Source organism: Bubalus kerabau, chromosome 20, assembly GCF_029407905.1.
Source record: "Bubalus kerabau isolate K-KA32 ecotype Philippines breed swamp buffalo chromosome 20, PCC_UOA_SB_1v2, whole genome shotgun sequence".
Taxonomy (NCBI): domain Eukaryota; kingdom Metazoa; phylum Chordata; class Mammalia; order Artiodactyla; family Bovidae; genus Bubalus; species Bubalus kerabau.
In genome coordinates, this window is record NC_073643.1 from 36,666,564 (window position 1) to 36,681,479 (window position 14,916).

Below are 14,916 nucleotides of genomic sequence, written 5' to 3' on the forward strand. Positions count from 1 at the left end.
AGGAGTAACTTTAAAATTGAGGAGATGGCAGTGGAGGAAAATGAGGACCCACAATGCCCAAATCAGCTGTTGCTCCGTGCTTAGTAGACCACTGTTTGCTTTTTTGTAAGCAGTGACAGAGACTCCCTTAGAAACTTGCCCTTGTTGTTATTCAGGTCTTTGTGATTTTAAGTTGTGGCTACAGCTGAATTCTCCCCTGAGCTTTCCAAGCCCACACTCTCCCTTCAGTCACAAGCAGGTTGCTAGTATATGGGCAAACTTCCATACATGGTATGGGGAGCAGACATGACTTCATGCTCTGCTGTAGACAAGGGGAACTGCCAAGGCTCAGGCGCCCGGTGCCTGCAAGTGTTCCTGGGTTTTGGAATCCTTCTCTCTGGCTGCGTGGTAACCAGACCACAGGGGCTGCTTTAGACTTGTGAGCACATCCTTACCTTGCCAGTTCTCAGGTCCAACCTTCCTACCCTCCAAGAAAGCATCTCACAGGTGCACCCACAAGCATTTGGAAAAACATTTGACAATAAATGTCCATTTTATAATACCAATTGTGGAACAACCGTGAAAGGTAATTTTAGGTCAGCCTCTCAAGGGGTTCAACGAGTTCAGTTTGTTTCTGCTGCATGTGTTGTTTCATTAGAGGTGGGGCAAGGCAGGTCTGATAGCTTTGTTTAAGGAAGTACTCCATGGGTATTCTGCATTAAATTACTATTGTGTGTTCTTTGGTCATGAAAAGTTTCAGAAACCTTGCCATAGAGGACTACACCAATTTGGGGTCCTTTAAATTCTATCTTTCTGCTTATTAATATCATTTTACTGAAAGGCATTGTAACAAAGAGGTATATTTCTTCTTGTCCATATGGATGGTGTATGTTTAGTATGGGTCACAAATGAAACATAAAAGCTGGTTAAGGTCTTGGTAGAATAGATCAGGTACAGCCTTTTTCTGATAGTGTTCCTTGGGAATCATATTTGGATTAATTTACACATGTATTTGTGCTTTGCTTTGGGCATTACTATTGAGATCTTGCAGAGAGAGAGGGAAGGAGAAAGAGAGAAACAGGGAGGAGGGAATGGAGGAAGGAAGGAAAACAGGAGGCACCAGTAGTTGATAGCATAGTGAATCAGTAGAAGTTGGAGGAGGATAAAGAGGGGAAGGAGGGAACAAAAAGAAAGGAAACCAGCAACCACGTGACTACCAAGCCCAAATCCAGTTTTGGTTAAAGAAAAGAAGTTTTCTTGACTGTGGAAAATTTTAACATCTCAATTAAAGCAGCCCCTTAGAATGTATCAAAAATGAAGCAATGCTTAAAATTTTTTTTTCTTTCTGAGGAACATCTTCCTTTCTTTTTGGTAACACAGAAGTCAGATTTCAGTTGCTGGAGCAAATGTTTTTCAACAGACATGACTCACTTAATTTTCCTGACAAAGTGTGCAGTTATGTTAGAAACTTGCATACTTTTGGGAAGGGACATATGAGACACCAGCAAACCACAACGCCGATAGGAGCAGCTATATCTTGATGTGCTAATCTTGTAACTTTTTCACTCTGTGTGAGTGTGTGTGTGCGCGCGCGCGCCCGCGCGCGCCCCCCTGAGCGGAGTGCCTGCCTTACTGTTTGCGCTGTTGTTAACACTTGGCTACTACGCTCGGACCAGTAGGAGCCAAAGTTAGCAACTTTGTAAGAATTATTATTTCTCTTTTTATTCTGTCTCTTAGGAGTTCTTGATGTATAGCTTCTTGAAAACTGGTTTTAAAAGGCTGTGATTTAAACAAACAAAGCAACCCCTTTATATCGAAGGCTGGAGTGTTTCCAGGATAACCCTTCAGCTCACCAGGGCAGAGGGTGGGGATGGAGGTGGGACTGTGTACACCTTTCAGATTCGGTTTCTGCACGCATTACACTTTCATTTTGGTAATCAAGGACATATTGCTAGATTTAAGGGGTCAGGAACAAGTCAGGAGCTAAAAAGAGCTCCCGGTTGTGAGAGAGGAAGACGGTCACCCCTAATAAAATAACTAAAGATGCCCCCAGCAGTAGATTAGTGAAGTTTTAAATCTGCATACATCTGGAAAATGGGTGTAAACTTTAAGTCGCCGGCTCTGTTTGCAGACTGGAAGGAGGGAAGAAAACTTTGAGGCCAGAACGCTCCAAAGCGGGGGCATTGCCTTCTTTACCGAAGTTTTCTCCTCCCGTACACCCAGAGGGCATACTTTTATTCCCTCTCCCCATTGCGCATCCCCCTCCTCCATCAGTCAGTAAGTCTCCTTTAAGAGCCAGAGGCCGACTCTCCCTTTCTCCTCCCAGTCCCCCGCCCTTCACACCTTGGGTGGGAAAAGAGACTGGGGTGGGGTGGCTGGAGAGGCGGGAGGGGCGGGATCATGGTGAACGCTCCAATGGGCGCCCAAATTGGCCACCGTGGACCCCGGCAGCCAATGAACAGCAGGCGGGGGCGGGGCGGGGCGCTGTTGCAAAGCATCCAACGTGGGCCGGCAGGAGGCCGCGGGCGGCTGAGCCCTGGGGGTGTGTGAGGGCGAGCGGCCGGGGGTGGGGCTTCGGGACCGGCCCGGGCTGGGCCGCGGGGAAGCAAGCGGCGAGAGGCTGATTGTTCGGCCGCGAGGTCTGCGGGGTTCTAGCTAAGCGGAGCAGCGTGCGGAGTCCGGAACTGCGCGGGCGCGCTCTGCCTGAGGCGCTGGGACAGCTAGGCGCACCGGGCCCTTGGAGCACTGCGGGGGTGGCCGCGTCTTCCAGCCCGGAGTCTGCAGCTGGACGCTTGGAGCCGCGAGGAATATGCCTACGGGCGCAGAGCTTCTGCTGTGAGCCGGAGCTCCTTGCTCGCAGCGGCGGCGGCACTTGGTGTGCGCGGGGACTTCGAAGCCCGGCCAGGAGCGTGGCGGGGGAACGAGGAGCGTCAGCCAAGCACCGTTTGCTGGGCTCCGTGGGGTTCGCAGCGAGCACGGACGGGTCGGCCCGGATGGGCGCGGGGTTCGCGGCCTCCTCCGGGCTGTGCAGAGTAGCCCAGGCACCAGGGGCCCCCTGAGCGCCAGAGTCGCTACCGCAAAGAGAACTTGTGCTGGCAGCTATGCCCGGCACTGAGCCTAGTGCGGAGCGGAGCTCCCGCAGGCCCGCCCGTGCCGGCGGTCGCCCCGGACTTCGCAGCCCTAGCACAGGGATTTCGCTGCGCGCTCCAGACAAAGATGGCGCGGCCGGTCCGCGGAGCGCTCGGGGCCCCGCGCCGCTCGCCTTGTCTTCTCCTCCTCTGGCTGCTGCTGCTGCTTCAGCTGGAGCCCGCATCGGCCACAGCCGGCCCGCGGGCGCCCTGCGCCGCCGCCTGCACTTGCGCTGGGGACTCTCTGGACTGCGGCGGTCGCGGGTTGGCGGCGCTGCCAGGGGACCTGCCCGCCTGGGACGCGGAGTCTGTAAGTGCCGCCCTTTACGCTCTCCTCGCGCCCGGGGGCTGTCACTTGCGGACGGGACGGCTGGGGTGCTTCTCCGAAAAGGGGCTACGCATTGAGTTGCGTGTGTGTCAGGTTTGAATGAGCTGCAAAACTGTTAGTGTGGGATTGTAGTGGTGACATGGTCCTTGGGGATCTGGAGGAGCCTGTGCGTGCGAAGAAGTCTGGATGGGAAAAGTGTGAGCCTCTTTGAGTGTGTGGAGGTGCACGACCGTGGGTCTTTGGGGTCTTATGGCGGGAAGTGTACCTCGTGGAGGAAGGATGAGATCGAACGTGGGTCTTTGGGGTCTTAAGGTGAGCGAATGTGGGTCTTGAGGTTCTGGAAAAGAAAAAGTGTCGTGGGGGTCTGGAGGTGAGTGAGCGTGGCTGGTGAGGGCCATCTGGGAGTTGGTGAGTGGGTGGGATTGTGGAGGTAAGAGTGTGAGTGAAGAGTCAGGAGGAAAGGGTGTATGTGTGGGCGGAGAGCGGGAAACATCTGGAGGGGAGAGTGTGAGGAAGTCTGGGGGTCCGCGAGTGTTTTTTTTTCCCTCTCCTGTAATCACCTCTCTTGTCTGAGATCCTCGGCCTTCCAGTGGGTAATGAATGAAGGTGACTTTTGGCTCCAGTCTTCTATTTACATCATTTATTAGTGAGAGTGTGCGTGGCCGCCTCCTCATCCACCAGACTGTGGCCTGACTTGGCTCTGGCCCCCTGCAGAAGTCTGGAGGACTCCCCGAGTTGAGTTAGGGGACTCTGAGAGTTCCTGGAGATCTCTGACTGCTGGAAGTTGGTCCTTTCCCCCCTGGTTGGCATCTTAGGGAACTGTGTTCCAGATCCTTCCTGTCTGCTCCCTAGGGAACTCCTAGGCTTGCCGATCCAGTGCATCTTGGGGCCCACCCTGTAGCATTTCTCCTCTATAAATGGTGCAAATGAGTCTTGGAGTAGTGCTACTTCGGGAGAGGGTGCGAGAGGGTGCGAGACTCGGGTGCCAGACTCTGATTTCAGCAGAGTGTGTTAACCCTTAAGAGGCTCATCTCTGTGCTGTCAGGATTTTGACCTATTGGGACTTGGTGGGCCACTTCTCAGGAAAACACAAATACGGAGTTGTGTAAACATGGCAGAATGTCATAACCTTTTAAAATTTCTAACAAATCTGCTTCATGAGTCAAAATCCTGCCCAGTTATCAGTAATTAGCATCTCTGCAGAACTGTTAGTACCTTCCAGAAGAGGCCTAGCTTGAATAGTGTGCTTTGAGTTGAATAATTGGACGTCTTTCCTAGACATACAAGAGTCACAGTAGTAACCTCAGGCATGACATGCACTCTTCAAAAAGAGAAACAAAACTGGTGACACCAGTTTTAACCAACACCTGTGGCTTGATGTAAGAACATGTGGTCTGAGACTCAGGCTGCCATAAGGGGAAAGAAGTTAATTCCTTTCCAGTGTGAAGATCCTGTGTCTCTGAGAGTGGGGCACAGATCTCTTAACGTTCCACACTGCTTAGCGACGCATCCTGCGCAGGTGTGAAACTCGACCCTTAGGCACAGCATTTCTCTTCAGTGTTCTGCTGCTGCTTTGGAATTCCCTGACTTAGGAAAAACCAGTGGTCAGGTGATGGGTTTTAACACTGGTGGTGGCCATGTAAATTAATGGGAGGTAGACCCCAGAGTTGCCATTCGGTACATTGGATATAGCTGGGCAGTCTGGGGTATTGTGGGTTTTCCTTTACATACTCTTAAGTAGTTTCTTTTTTTTTTTTTTTAAGTCATGGAATCAGAGTAGCTGCTTGTGTCCACCTGTTGAAATAGTGACTCCCAATGTCAGTGTCAGTGGCGTCATGGGCAAGGCACTAAGTTCAGAAGTGGTGGGTTCCTGGCGAGGACAGGGTGTCCTCTTGTTTCCACTTTCCTATGGCCACAAGATCCTCTTTGCCTTGCCCTTTAATTTTTGGAGCAAAACTACTGGTTGTTTGGGGGGCTTTTGTTGCCTAAAGAGTGACATTTCACCAGTCATAAATAACTTTAAAATTGCAGCCTTTTCTCTTTTCCCAAAACATTTAATGATCAGTGAATACAAAACTGGGTATTTTGAACTTCAGGAGACTTGATTATACTGATTATGGTGTTAACTGATTAGATTTTAAGTGAGTAGTATGGCCTCTGGTTAGTATGTGGCAATACAGTATTCAGTACAGAAATGTGTGTCCTTTGAAAAAATGTTTGTGAAGTTTGTTTGTTTTTCTTCTGATTAAAGAACAATTAGGTAAATGTTTTCCCCCTCCTCCCCCAGACTTCACATTTCTCCATTTAAGTCCTTAGTCTAATTCTGAATTTTCCATCAGGATATTTATGTTTTATATTCCTGGCTATGATTCAGTAAGACTTGAGGGGAGAAAGTCTCTGTCTATATATATAATAAAATACGTTATAGCTTCACCAACTTTACACCCTCTGAGTCCATTGTGTCTAGAAAGTGCGTTGAGCTAGTTTATAACCCCATGAACTAGATTTACTGCAGCTAGTTCAATTTCAGGCTGTGGGTTTGAGATAGAAGGGGACCTGTGGCTTTATGGAACTTTTTTTTTTTTTTTTGCTTTTGTAAACAGTGCATCTAATTTTGGAGTTGCTGTTAAGCCCCGCATAAGGAAAGTAAAACTCCTTAATAGTGGATGTAAATGCAGTTGGAATAACAGAACTGGAAAAGGGCTGGGAGAAGGGAAAATATGTTCGTTCCTGGGGCCTGAGGATTACTTATTCAACACAATAACTTATAGTTGTAGTAGTCGAGCCATAACTGAGTCTGCCATCCCATTACGTAGGTGAGAACGGCCTAGTCCAACCAGCACATTCATAAATAGCTCCCAGCTCTGCCAAGCTTTCTTCAAACTTCCCAGAACCTTAGAAGACTTTGAACTTCTTAGAACTCAGATGTTTTCTTTCTTTGAAATTGCCTTGGGGAGTATGGCTTCAGAAGCTGTTTAAGATGCATTAAACACAATTTACCTTCGACTCTTGTCTGTGGCATAAAGTTGAGCAGAGCTTTGTTTTTTCACAGGGTCTGGCAGCTCAATGATGAGCTAATGGGACTGTGATAGGAAGGCAGGCAGGCCCTGGAGGAGGAACCACTGATTCTCTGCTTGGAGGGAAGATGACTTGGCGTTCGAATGCAAGGACGGTCCCTAAAGGTCACCGAGTGTGGTCATTCTGAGTCACATTAAGACAAATGTATTGATTTGGTTCTCTTTGTGTTTTGTCTCCCTACCTATTTGCAGTACCAAACCCAGGGGACTCAGTCGAACTTCTTTGTCAGTTTGGGCACCTAAGTGGTATTTAGGATTATATTAGAAAACAAAACGCAAGCCCCATGGTGGTTCCCATTGTTGTTGGGGAGCAAAGAGGGCCTTTGTCTTTCAAATTTTACAGCTGTGCTGGAAGGCCCAGGTGTGCAGGGTGTTATGAATTAAGGGTTTGGAAAATAGTTTCCATCCTGTTTATGCAAATTAGATCTAAAGTACATATAACCAAATTGTTCCAGAACCAAAGCTAAGATTCACGCGTGCGCGTGCGTGTGCATGTGTGTGTGTGCGTGTGTGTGTGTGTTTTAAGAGGTAGATAATGGTCTGGATTGCCCTGAGGTCTTCCTTTCTGCCCATTTTCCTCTTTCTGTCTCGACCACTTAAGAATTCAGCAGACCATGAACGTCCAATTCGTGGGGATGGACAGAGGTTTGTGGGATGGACAGAGGTTTGTTCTGAAGAGGAAGCCTGTCCAACACAGGGTTATGGCAGAGAGAAAATCTGAGAAGTGCAAGTGCTTTTAAAGTTTGGGGGAACTTTAGCCGGAGCTCAGAGTCCTTTTCTTTTCAAGTGTCAGAAGCCTGGCTTCATCTCCTCTACATGATGGAGCACATATCTGATATGTTGTTGTTTAGCCACGAAGTAGTGTTCAACTCTTTTTCCATCCCCGTGGACTGTAGCCCGCCAGGCTCCTCTGTTCATAGAATTTTCCCAGCAAGAATACTGGTATGGGTTGCCATGTCTTTCTCCAGGGAATCTTTCCAACCCAGAGATCGAACTCTCATCTCCTGCTTGGCAGGCAGATTCTTTACCAATGAGCCACCTGGGAACCCTTCATCCCTTATGTTATCTGACACTTTTTTTTGAATAAGGGCAAGTCAGGGAAATGAAATTGGGTGCCTTTTTTAGGCCCAGGATTTAAGTCCCTTTGATACGAAATTATGGTCATAAAATCTAAGTTTTCAGGACTGAAATTAGGAAGTGCCCAGAGACCCCAAAGCCCAAGGTGTCTCTTGCCTATAGTGTATGTCAGGGCTGTTCCTGCCCCCTTTTAAAAAAGGACAGTTATAAAAAGAAGCATGCTCATCTCTTTTCATATTTACATCGGGTCACCTTTGGACTTTTGGACTTTTGAATGTATTGTGGGCAGTACTTCTTCATCTCCAGAAGGATGACGATTCTGTGCAGAGTAATCAGATCTGGGTCCCAGTGGATGTCCAGCTCCACGGGACTTCCAGCCCTGCCCCAGAGGCTGTAAGTCTCTCTCACTTTCTATTAATGCCTAGGCCTGAATTCCCCACGCAGCCTTCCCTGAGCACGTTGGGATGACCTCTGGCTGACCTTACACTCCCTCAGACACCATGCTCACAATGCAAGGGCCTCTCTCCCATTCTGCAGAGGTGTCTCCCTGGTGCAAAGCCTTTTCAGCATCTTCTCTTTCAGGGAGGACAGGAATGCAAGAGAGCTGCTAGGGTTTTGTGCAACTTAACAATACTCCCAGCCTGGCTCACTGCACCTGCTGCAGCCCAGAGGTCTGTTATCTGGGGAAGGAGGTGGTTTAAAATAGCCACTGGTTATTTCAAAAGTGACATCCACCAGAAAGGGAAATCTGCTGAAGGGATTCATTGAACTGAAAGTTGCTATAAGCAGTCAAGGATGTTGGTTGTACCAGTATCTCTGGTTTAAAACTCAGAGGGATTCCTCTGACTTAGCCCATAGGTTTAAAGACCAAGTTTCATGAGCAAGCCTGATTTTCAATGACTTGTGAATGAGCTTGGTGACATTTACTCATTGGGGACCTTTCCCCTTCTCAGCAACTGCAATTTGAAACCCTGGGGGTCTTTTAGAGTAGAACTCTGGGCTATGTTAATATGCAGAGCTGTTTACAATGGATGCAGTTTCAAAGGCTGGAGGCATTGTCTTGAGACAGGAGGAGGAGGGGTAGGAGGAAAATTCCCAGGCAGAGGAGGGGAAATACATCTAAAAATCCCCAATGTTTCCTGGGAAATTGAGGAACCGTTCGTTAGTGGTGGTGGTTAACGACTTACGCACGTCATTGAGCCTATGGTCCATTCCATTTACGTCCTGGCTTCAGTTCATAGTGTGTGTCAGTAATGTGGTTGTCTTCTGCGTTTGTTTCATGTTAAAGCGTGGGAATCTGTCACAAACTCAGATCTGTTCGTATATCCCCAGAGAAATAGGACTTTGGAGACCAGAGGTAAAAATTTGCACAATAGTTAACCCTCTTGGAGTTATTTTTTCTATATAACTGTGGGGTTTAAAATGGCAGTCCAGACTTACCTATTAATTGGCCAATTATATGAGTAGACTGAGAAATTTTCTATTGAAGAACCTCATTCAGGACCATTGTTGCCATGAAGCAAAATGAGTAGTTAAATAAGGATTACAGAAAAAATGTAACTTGTGGTTTGTCTATGGTCTGATTGAAAGTTGCTAATTTGTATCCTGGTTTATAGGGTTTTGGGGGGGTATGCTTATGAATTTTTCTTATCCAAAGGCTTTATGCTTTATACATTTCTCTGCTACTATGTTTTATATAATTTAGTACTTTACGTGTGGTTTCAATATACTTTATGCATAATCTTCTAAAACACAAGCTATAAACCCAGTCTACTTATAAAAGTCACTCTGTTTTTTAAAAAGCTGCTTCCCTGTTCCCCTGGATTTCCTGCTTTTGGTGTCCCGCATTCAGCTCTTCTCTTTGTCTTGTAGCTGGGCATGTGATGTCCGTTTGTTCCTCAGGTCTTGGTTGGGTTAGTGATGGAGGAAAGAGCGCATGAGGGCAAAGCTTCCTTTATTCTTCTCTGGTAATGATTTGGATGCCTCTTTCCTGCTGATGGCACCCAGTACTCACCATTCACTCCAGAGTAGTGATGATGAGATTGGAAATTATTTCTAGGGTCCATTCCTGGCTCCACCATCCTACAGCTGTGTGTGTGATTTGTGGTGAAACTCTTCCCTTTGTTTCTAAAAGAAGCAATCATAATATTCTACCTTAAGGTGCTATGAAGACAAAGTTAGGCGATACGTGCATTCAGCCTAATCCAGTGTGGGTCAGTCACCTTGCTGATGATTCAGAGCACAGGTCGGAGGCTAAGACCCCCCCATTAACAGGTTTTGTATCCCCTTGTGGCGTGGCCGGTCTCTCCAAGTTAGAGTTCCTGGTGACAGAGGCTTCCTGGGAAGAGTGCTTTTCTGACATGAAGATCTCATTTGTTGGGAGCAGGTGGCAGGGCTCAGACCCCAAGTGGCCTTCTGCCATAAAGTTTCTGGTGATATGGATACAGTGAAGCTTTGTGTGCCCTAGGGAAGCTCAGACAAATTCAAGGGGGACTCTGTGAACAGTTGCAAAAAATTATACAAATTATGCAATTAGCAAAAAATGATTGAGGTAGTTTATAAATGTATTCCAGTTGTGCAAATACATCTGTCTATGGAGCATTACCCTCTTGGGAGGTGGGGTATGGGAAGGAGGCTGAGAAGTGAGAGGCCCTTAAACTAATAATTTTATCCTATTATTTCTCAGAGTTTCACTGAAACTGAACCCTACCGAGAAGCTCGGTCAATTGCCTGGAAACATACAGGTGCAGTCTTCCAGACAAGGGTTAGGTTACGAACTCTGGGGCTGGCTGAATCCTCTGCTGTGCCCACTTCTCTTTGGAAATGTTTGAGGGAGGAGGTAGTGTGAAGGGAGATGATTGTGGGGTGGTTTGCACAGGGCTGGAGATCTCTGACATTTTTTGTTTGTTTGGTTTGTCTGCCACCATGCAGTAACTTTGTAGGGGACGTGGGCATTGAGCATAGGGTCATCCATGGAATCTGGCAAGGATGCCACCTGAAAAGCCGTTTGCTTTTCTTGCCCCTGCACCTGTGCCTGCCTCCCTTCCCCCGTGAATGACGGTGACTCACAGCCTTGCCCACATGAACGGCTACGATTGTTTGCGTCTTTATTACTATTTAATCTAGAATAACCGGTAAAGTCCATTGTGTGAACAACCAATCCGTTCATCTCCATAAGTCCTAATACATCTTGGTTTCCTTATGAACCAGGATGCAGGTTCCAATCACTGCTCATTCAGTTTATTTTGGCAAAAGGTGGCCTTCAGAGAGTTTAAAGAAAGCATGGCCTGTCTTCTTTTGAAGCACTTTGCATTGATTATTCTTTAAACTTTTATGGTGCCCAAGTCTTTAATCTTTTATGATCTGTAAGTACTTTTTTTTTCTTGAGGTCTCTTATTATTGGGAAGAAAATGAATGAGAGGAGTGAGGTTCTGTCCTGCAACAGAATTACCTAAATGTTGAGAAACAAGATAGTGGAGAGTTAATTATTTTTTTTTTTTTAGCTGATTAAAAACAAATCACACAACTTCATCTTCTAAGATTGTATTATACAGTATTTAGGAGGTGTCCCCCCCTGCCTCCACCTCCTCTTCCTGTCGTTTGCTCCTACCACCCGTTTATAATTTGCTTTTCCAGTAATTTCACACTTATCTTGATCAGGGCATACATTGCACTGATAAAATTCTTCCTCACTGGATTACCTACTTGATGATGGCCTGTTAGATATACAGTGAGAAGAATCAAGCACTTTAGAACTAAGGAATGGATAATCTCACTTTATTTCCAAATTTTGTAGTCACTGTGCTCTTCGTTGGTACCCCCAACTTTAGCACTTCAAGCTGGGTGAAAAGGCATTGACACCCCCCTCCCTCTGCCACTGGTAACCACTAGTTTGTTCTCTATGTATGTGGGTCTGCTTCTTTTTCTTTATGTTCACAACTTTGTAGCATTTTTTTTAGATTCCATATATAAGTGATAGCATATAATGCTTGTCTTTTAGTCTGACTTATTTCACTTAGCCTCATGCCCTCCAAGTCTATCCGTGTTGCTTCAAATGGTGAATTTCATTTTTTGTGACTGAATAGTATTCCATCACTTCATGTGAAATAGATGGGGAAACAGTGTCAGACTTTATTTTTGGGGGCTCCAAAATCACTGTAGATGGTGACTGCAGCCATGAAATTAAAAGACGCTTACTCCTTGGAAGGAAAGTTATGACCAACCTAGATAGCATATTCAAAAGCAGAGACATTACTTTGCCAACAAAGGTTCATCTAGTCAAGGCTATGGTTTTTCCTGTGGTCATGTATGGATGTGAGAGTTGGACTGTGAAGAAGGCTGAGCACCAAAGAATGGATGCTTTTGAACTGTGGTGTTGGAGAAGACTCTTGAGAGTCCCTTGGACTGCAAGGAGATCCAACCAGTCCGTCCTGAAGGAGATCAGCCCTGGGATTTCTTTGGAAGGAATGATGCTAAAGCTGAAACTCCAGTACTTTGGCCACCTCATGCGAAGAGTTGACTCATTGGAAAAGACTCTGATGCTGGGAGGGATTGGGGGCAGGAGGAGAAGGGGACGACAGAGGATGAGATGGCTGGATGGCATCACTGACTCGATGGACATTAGTCTGAGTGAACTCCGGGAGTTGGTGATGGACAGGGAGGCCTGGCATGCTGCGATTCATGGGGTCGCAAAGAGTCGGACACGACTGAGCGACTGAACTGAACTGAACTGAGTATTCCATTTTACATATATATGTGGATGTCACATCCCATCTTCTTTATCTGGTCATCTGTTGATAAGCACTTAAGTTCTTTTATGTATTGGCAGTTTTAAATAATGCTAGTATGAACACTGAGGTGCTTGTATCGTTTTTAATTAGTCTTTTTGTTTGTTTTTTGGATTTATACCCAGGAGTGGGATTGCTGGGTCATACGGTAGATCTACTTTTAGTTATGCTTTTTAAAATAATTTATTTATTTATGACGATGCTGGGTCTCGTTGCTACACAGGCTTTACTCTAGTTGTGGTGAGTGGGGTCTGCACTCGAGTTGGGGTGCGAGAGCTTCTCATCATGCTGGCTTCCCGTCACGGGACGGACCGCTCTTGGGCTTTAGTACTCGCAGTAGTCGTGGCTCCTGAACCGAGAGCACAAGTTCAGTAGTTGTGGCGGATGGCCTTAGTCACTCCGCAGCGTGTGGGATCTTCACAGGTCAGGGATTGAACTCATGTCTCCTGCATTGGTAAATGGATTCTTTACCACCAAGCTGCCAGGGAAACCCGATTTTTATTTTTTGAGAAACCTCTATACTGTTTTCATAGTGATTGTATCAATTTACATTCCCACCAACAGCACACCAGGGTTCCCTCTTCTCCACACCCTCCCCAGCATTTGTTATTTGTGTTATTTTTTATAATGGCCTCTTTTATTTCATCTATGCCTTAGTAGACTTGTCCCCATGGTTTTGTTTTTTTTCTGGGGGGGTGGGGGGAAGCAAATCCAAGCATATCACGTCATCTGAAAATATAGATAGGTTTTAAAAAATTAAGATACATTTATTTTTGAGATATAATTTACATATATTATTTGCTATAATGTGGTTTAAAGAAGTGTTAACTGTAACAGCCTTTTGAGGGGGAAAAAAATCATTTAAGTCTGTTTTTCCAAAGGGAGTTTGTGGTAAACTGTACCTTTAGAGAATGTTTACTGAGCACATAGTGTGTGCTCTCTCAATCTGTGTGCGCTAAGAATACAGTTTCGTCTCTCTCTCTTGTGAGAGGTACTTAGTTCCTTTGTCCCATTGTCCTTTCCCTGAAATGTGGTAATTCTGAGGAACTCTCATCTCTCCCCATGTAGCTGTTAATTGGGAAGTTTCTTCTATGCTGTTAATTGTTGATGAGAATTCTTTTGTGAAAGAGCATAATTCCAAATGGGTCATTTAAAAAGTGATATTTCAGGTAGTGTTGGTTAATAGAGGGGTAATTAGCTATTGGTTGTAGTTAAGTCGTGAGTCTGAATCAAGTTAACTATTGTTTACTTTGTAAGCATGACCCTCCAGCTGTGGCTACTTGAGGCTGCTTTAAATAGAGTGAGAGGCACCCTGGAAGAAAATCCCCGCTAAGCAAAGAACTATGTTCCTGGAACCCTCTGTGCTTGATTTAAACTTCACACAGATTTGAAAATGCTTTTCTTCAAGTAGCTGCAGAATGGTTTGGTTTGGTTTTGTCGAAGTGCATAGTTTAATTTCTCTGCAGCCTGTTACTTTGTTGGTTAGGAGAGACTTTTAGAATGGATTTCATGCTGGTTGCAGCTTAATTAGCAGTCCGAATGGGAATACAAACCAATCCACTTGATCAAAGTCTGTGGAATGATTTCCATATTCTGTTTGTGAAAATCTAATTCTGTATGGATCCTGTGGTGTTCGTTGGTTTTAAAAGCTATCCTACATGGTCAGGTTAAATTCTTGCATGTATTAAGCTTAATAAAATTTATATGGTATTTGATTAGATACCATCTTACAGGGCATTCTGTGTTTAGGGAAGTGGAAGCACACACCGAAGGAGTTAAGAAAGATCTACAGGGTGGGAGGGCACTTAAAACTGAGAAATTCCGACTGTGAGTTTAATTTCTATTTTATAAATTAGGAGAACTTTGTTGTTTCATCTGATTTCTGTGGTGCAGGACCTTGGTCCAGTACTATGCATCTTGCCTACATTGTAGTTTTCATTTTATTTTTAATTAAATATTTTTTCCTTGATTTCCTCCCTACACCTGGGCTGTTGTGAGTTTCTGGCACACAAGCTCCCAGGGCTTGCAAAACTTCTAAACAGCCAGAAGAGCTTGTTGCTTCCAGGAAGTTGGTTGTTGATCCAGCAAAGTGATGGATGCAGAAGCTCCAGCTCAAATGGAATGGAGTTTCCTTTCGTCTTTGGAGGAGAGGAGATCCAGAAAGCGAACTGAAATGTTTTGTAACTCTTAAAGTCTGCCCCATCCCAGATTCCTCTGAATGTTTTCTCAGATTTGGTGTCTGTGTGGGGCTCTTGGCCACAGTGGTTTGGCTTCATCGATGGTTGTGTTTTATCCAAGAGAAAAATCTCCTATGGAGATTTTTGGATCCTTTCACGAGTTCATTTGAAACAGGACTGTGAATTGATTAAATTATATTGAATTTCAGACTATCCTAAAATAAAGACTGGCTGACCTCAAATATTATTTGGGGATGGGGGAGGGGAGGGGGCAGCATAGGGAACTACATTGTATGTGAAATTTCAAAACTCGCTGCATCTTTCTGGGCAAAAAGGAGCTAACATTTTCATTAAGCATTTTGA

General features: G+C 45.6%; 1 protein-coding gene across 1 annotated transcript in view; it reads left to right on the plus strand.

Moving 5' to 3' along the window:
* Positions 1-2,493: 2,493 nt before the first annotated feature.
* The window catches only part of LRIG1 (leucine rich repeats and immunoglobulin like domains 1), a 115,344-nt gene continuing 102,921 nt past the window's right edge, over positions 2,494-14,916 (plus strand). The window contains exons 1-2 of the mRNA XM_055557190.1: positions 2,494-3,408; positions 14,423-14,430. Of these exons, the coding sequence (XP_055413165.1) occupies positions 3,196-3,408; positions 14,423-14,430 (221 nt within the window). The 5' untranslated portion in view covers positions 2,494-3,195. The remainder of the gene's footprint in view (positions 3,409-14,422; positions 14,431-14,916) is intronic.